Source organism: Nanorana parkeri, unplaced genomic scaffold (assembly GCF_000935625.1).
Source record: "Nanorana parkeri isolate BGI_ZX_2015 unplaced genomic scaffold, ASM93562v1 scaffold2497, whole genome shotgun sequence".
In the NCBI taxonomy this organism is placed as follows: Eukaryota; Metazoa; Chordata; class Amphibia; order Anura; family Dicroglossidae; genus Nanorana; species Nanorana parkeri.
The window spans coordinates 131,810-137,921 of record NW_017308765.1 but is presented as its reverse complement, the minus strand read 5'-3'; the positions used below and the strand labels follow the sequence as shown (position 1 = coordinate 137,921).

Genomic DNA, 6,112 nt, shown 5'->3' with positions numbered 1-6,112 from the left:
ACCTAAACAGCCGTGCTTAAAAGTTTACATACCCCAGTTCTTAATACGGTGTGTTGCCCTCTTTAACATCAATGACAGGTTGAAGTCTTTTGTGGTATGTGTGGATGAGGCTCTTCCACAAATGGGGCTCTTCCACAAATCTTCTCAAATGGTAAAGCCGCCCATTCTTCCTGGCAAAATGCCTCCCCTATCTGCCTCCCCTATCTGCCTTCCTGTCTCTCACTTGCTCGTCACTGCTGAGGCATCGAGATCGATGGCCTCAGTGGATTTTTTTTTTTTAATGGACAGCTTGGACCAATGGCTCTTCGCGCCTCTAACACAGAGTAGAGGCTGTAACGCTCTTGCCTCACTATGTTAGGATACACAAGCAGTGGGGAAGCCCGCTGCTGTGTAACCCAACTACCTGTCAAAAGCTGGATGCAGTGCTGCCTGTAATTAACAGGCAGCGCTCTGTCCATGACAGGTTATACAGAGGGGAGGATTTCCCTGCTGTGTAACCTAATTGACCCAGGGGGGCCGTTCCTCGTCAGGTTTGCAGGCGCGGGCTCCTCCTCCCCCTGGCAGGGCATCTGCCGCTGGTTTGGCCAGTGCGCAAGCCGCGTAGTGTGCCTGCGCCATTCCAAGCCACAGGTGCTACTCAGGCTGGGGGAGGACTTCAGCCTTCACCACTTGCCCTCAGCCTTGTGATTGGACTCTGACTGCGGAAGCTTCCTGGTTGCCCTGGCAGCCAGGGGGCGGTCCCGGGTTCCCTGTGTATTTAAAGCTGGTCAGAGCCTTGACTCATTGCTGAGTTATTCTACCTCATGGTGAACACCCAGCTCCCTCCTGTTAACCTGTTGCTTGATCTGACTTCCCGGCTACCGACCCTTTTGCTTGACCCTTCGACTACGATTCCTGCTGCCCGCCATGACCCGGAACTGGACCTGACTACCCAATTGGACTATACTTTTGTACTGCACTTTTTGGACATTATTCGTCCCTGCCAAGGGGTTCCACACCTGGCCCATTATTCCAGCCCTGACAAGCGTAGACAGAACATCCAGCTTACCTCCACAAAGAGTGATTCCACCAAGGTGTTGGATCCATCGAAGGAGTTTTTGAACTTGATCACCAAAGACTCCATTTCTCTGATTTCCAGTTTAAGGAGCTCAAAGTCCAGTTCAGTGTAAGAGACACCACCCAGCTCAATTATCTCCACACGACGGGTCAGGTTCTTCAGCTTCTGTACGTACTCAGTCAATGAGGCTTGGTAACTTTTTATCTAGGATAGAAAATTGATTGCTTTTTGCTCTGCATTATTGATGATAGAACTCTTAGCAAAAACGTATAAAGTTTATAATAAAATGTATCGTTTAAAATAATCGTTTTTAATAATGACATTATATATCTATATACAAATACACACTGCTTCCATAAATGCTGGTTGTCAACCTGTCACGTGGTTAGGTTTGTTTTTGACACAATTGATTCACTGTTTTTTTATGTCGCAGTCTGCTGGGCTGTAATGCTGATTCTTTTTCTTAAGTAAACTGAGTCATTACAAAACAAGTATGCATATAAGAACTCACGACTTCTCTCATCTGTACAGTTGTTTTGTATAACAGCCAAGCAACAAGCATTTTCAGCAATATCGGCCCTTCTATTTCTCTCATCGTTGGTGCAAATACACTTCTTTTGTAATCCCCTAGTTAAATCTTCCCCACCAGTTTTATAGTTACATGTCTCCGATCCAATGAAATATCGCTGGTGAGGCTATGGAGCTGTTGAGATCTTCTGAGTCTGGTCCATATACAGTATGTATGCACTCTGCTTTTCCATTATTCCTATGAAAATCTCATACTCCAGACTAACACTCCATAAAAATAAATGGGAGTGCAGAACCTATGTATGGTCCCAGCAGGCAAGATTGAGAAGTAGCTGTTAGGCCTCCTCAGTGATTTCTTGCTGGATCAAGGACAGCTGAGTATAAGACTGGCAGGGGATGCTGGGGGCAAAGGAAAACTCCATTATAAATGTAACTAAATTAATGGGGCAGTTACAATTTGAAGCTACTATATGTTCGGCTGTTCTATACATAAAAACATGACAGTAATAGGCACAAATGGTAGAAACAGCCACATTATACATTCAATGACAGCACTAAAAAATTAGTACCTATTACCCAGGGCCGTCTTTAAGGCAGGGCAAAAGGGGCACTTGCCCGGGGCCCAGGCATTGTTGTGGGGCCCTGCACCCCATAAACTAGAGCTGGTGAAAGTTTGAAACGTTTCTGTACCAGCCGTCTAGTCTGCACTACCGCTTTCTGACGCTAGAGGGCAGCAGCCTCCTGTCCCACTCCCTATGTGCAGCAAAGATCTCTGCAGCCCGGGATGTCACCTCCCACTCAGCAGAGGCGGAAGATCGATTTGGCTCACACTGCTTCATTGTCCTGCCCTCCTTCCTCCATGGCTGCAGTCTCATCCTCCTCCTGTCCACGATGAGTGCACATGGCTGCTGGGTTGGGCTTCTATCTGGGTGGGTAGGGGGGTGGGGGGTGGTCCGGTTAGGTGTGGCACTGCTGGGCTATGATGTAATGCTGTATAAAAATAATAATGACACCTGAGCATGTTCCCCCGGTGTCATTATTATTATTATGTCCCCCCCAGTGTCATTATTATTATGTCCCCCCCAGTGTCATTATTATTATTATGTCCCCCCCAGTGTCATTATTATTATGTCCCCCCAGTGTCATTATTATTATGTCCCCCCCAGTGTCATTATTATTATGTCCCCCCCAGTGTCATTATTGTTATGTCAATCCCCTGGTGTCATTATTGTTATGTCCATCCCCTGGTGTCATTAATAATAATAATAATGACACCAGGGGACATAATACTAATAATAATGACACCAGGGGACATAATAATAATGACACCAGGGGCACATAATAATAATGACACCAGGGGGACATGCTCATGTGTCATTATTATTAGTGTTGCTATTCTATGCAGTGGAAGTGGTAGGTGGCAAATTATCCACACATTTATCATGAAAGTAGAATTCTGAGGAGAGTGAAATGCTCTCTTCCCCCTAGTTACTGAATCTGCCACAGGTTGGCTCTCTTGATCGAGAACTGAGCGATCACATACCGCTGATCACTCAGTTCCGCACTCACTCCCTCTGCAGAGAGCGGTGACTGTCAGTCACGGCTCCTCGCAGGAATACCCCCCCCCTCCCCTCTCTGATCCTCCAACGATGACTGGAGGGATGGATGGGGCGGACACAACCTCTAGAGAGGTAGAGTCAGCTGTCAATCAGGTGGGGTGGATCTGGACAATATTTTTGGATCCATCGCAGGTGCAGCGTGGCTCTGCTCTGTCAGCATATAGCGGGCAATATTGCATGGGAGCGTGGTGGGGGGCCCAAGAAAATGTTTGCCCGGGCTCCAATCAATATTAAAGACGGCCCTGCTATTACCACATTGTTGTCATTAGATAAGACTGACAGAGTATGACACCACAAGTATGAAGAAATATGAAGAAAACAAAGCAGTACGTGCAGTTTGTGTTTTTAATAGGGTTGCACCTATACCGGATTTGTGCTATCGAGTATGAGTTCCGATATTTTGCTTTCGGTACTTCTGCTGGCATGGAGCCAGCTTCCTAGGCACCCAGGAAGCCGGGCGGCGGGTAATGACATGTCGCCCAGCTTCCTGATTGCCTGGGAAGCCGGCTCCATGTTGTTTCGCCGGCTCGATTGTATTTGGCCAGAAAACCAGCTTCCCAGCCAATAAGCATCAAGCCAGCTTCCCAGCCAATCAGGTAGCCGGGCGGCGAGTAATGACCAGCCTCCCGGCTTCCTGATTGGCCAGGAAGCCAGCTCCATGCTGATTGGCTTGGAAGCTGGTTTCCACGAGAAGCTGGCTTCATGTTGTTTTGCTGGATCGATTGTGTTTGGACGGGAAACCCACTTCCCAGCCAATCAGCATCGAGCCGGCTTCCCGGCCAATCAGGAAGCTGGCCGGCGAGTAATGACCAGCCTCCCAGCTTCCTGATTGGTCGGGAAGTCGGCTCCATGCTGAGTGGCCGGGAAGCCAGCTTCCCAGCCAGTCAGCAAGGAGCCAGCTGTTCGGTTGGCTCAATGCTGATTGGCCGGGAAGCCGGCTTCGCAGCCAATCAGCATGGGCCGTCATCCTGGCCAATCAGGAAGCCGGGAGGCGAGTCATTACTCGCCACCCAGCTTCATGATTTCCCGGGAAGCCACTTCTATGTTCCCCTACGGAACTGCCGGTCAGAGGAAATCTTCCTCTGACCATAAGTTCCGGTATTGGGGAAGGTATTGGAGCATTTTGGCAAGTATGAGTACTCGCCCAAATACTTGGTATCGGCACCGATACTAGTATCAGTATCGGTGCATCACTTTGATATAAAATTTGTGATAGTAACCAATACAGTACATATTTAAATCATATTGGGGTTTTAAATGTATTGTAGCTACTGCAATGTTCAAAATGGGAGAATGCTACCTGTCAGTTCACTAGGTGTGTATTTGTTGTACCAATGATGACAATGTGCTGCAGTCATGATATCAACTACCGATGATGGCTTTGGGAGCTTCCACAGGATGTTCCTGTGTTTGTGGACACTCCCAATGTCCCACATATATTTAGAGCAATTCAAATCTTAGTTAATTTACAGAAGAACATGTAGGGCACCTAAGTTCCCCCTCAGTAGATTAGAAGTGTGTACCTTAGGCTCCATCCAACCTCATGTGGACGACTGACCAAGGCCCTGGCCCCTATGGAGATCCATCAATTCCATAAGGCAAGATGAGATCTTTAGGATTAGTGGTGGCATGTGATGAGATTCTAATGTTTCCTAACAGCCTCTTCAGTAGTGTATGGATTAAAAGATCCAAATCTCTGTACTGTTATTTTTGTGCCACAAAAATTATGGCTGCAATGATTGGTGGGTGGGATTTAGCACCCTTGGAAGAAGCTTAGTCCTAGCAGGAGCAGATTTTCAAGTGCTACATTAGGTGGCACAAGGGAACCTAGCACTCTGGTATACAAATCTTTGAATTAAAAATTATCTCAGTTTCCTTCAGCTTACCTTGGTGATCTCCTGTTGGACACTGAAGCTCATTTCCCGGCTGGATATCTCTAGAACTTCCAGACGATCTGCTGGGAATGTATTGTCGGGAAGGATGACAGAACACTGGCAGCCACCCTGTTCATTCTCTATGCCGGTGGTGTTTATCTAGGAAAGAGTAAAGTATTGACAAAAGTCAGTGACAGCAAGTCAAAAATATTCACCCCAACAGACTGTTATGTCTCCTAAAATGGTTTAATTATGGAGTATATAGCAGAGTCTGCTATGAGGTTTACCATCTAAGCTGACCAAAGATTATCATCCAAATTACCAGTCATCATATGAAGGGCATTTACTATGGGAATAAAGACTGTTCACTCAGTTTTGGGTGAAAAGATATGTTCTCTCTGAATTCCCAGTTGCAAAGGAAAATAAATATAAAAACAGCATTTATGCTTGTACATGATTCAATGGTTTTATTGAACATGGCGTCACCTTATTTACCAAGTTGAGTAAACATTTGTAAGGTGTACATTTGTCTAAAATGTGTGTAGAATGTCTTATGGGTACAATGGCTTATGTACAATGTGTGAAGAGTTTAACGTGTATAATGTCTTCTGGGTACTTTTTAACCAACAATCTAAAGAAGACCTAACAATGTGTTAAAATTTAAAGTCATCAAGATTAAAAAATGAATGCTGAAGCATTGGCTGTCATTGTCTAATCACCAGAGAGAGCTTGGAGTTATTATAGCAATAGTTATGTTTTCTGCAGTTTAATAATTGTATTCACTTGGTTGGCTTAATTGTAGAATAATGCTAAATTTAAAGCAAATCTACCATAAGGACCCAGTCACACAATCTCCAGTGTGTTCCGGCATGATTAGTGGCCGGAATGCACTAGCTCACATAATGAAAGCCTCCCTGTGTCCTTGGGCCGGAGGGGGCGTGGCAGTGCCTTTCAAGTCAATGGCACCGCAGACACGCCCCCCCCCCCCCCCCCCCCCCCCCCCCCCCGCCCGCCCCCCCCCCCCCCGCACGCCC

At 46.5% G+C, this 6,112-nt stretch overlaps 1 protein-coding gene across 1 annotated transcript in view; it reads right to left on the bottom strand.

Moving 5' to 3' along the window:
• The window catches only part of LOC108801799 (olfactomedin-4-like), a 12,674-nt gene that overhangs the window by 2,879 nt on the left and 3,683 nt on the right, over positions 1–6,112 (bottom strand). The window contains exons 2-3 of the mRNA XM_018573709.1: positions 5,091–5,237; positions 1,049–1,261 (exon numbers count right to left, since the gene is read on the bottom strand). Of these exons, the coding sequence (XP_018429211.1) occupies positions 1,049–1,261; positions 5,091–5,237 (360 nt within the window). The remainder of the gene's footprint in view (positions 1–1,048; positions 1,262–5,090; positions 5,238–6,112) is intronic.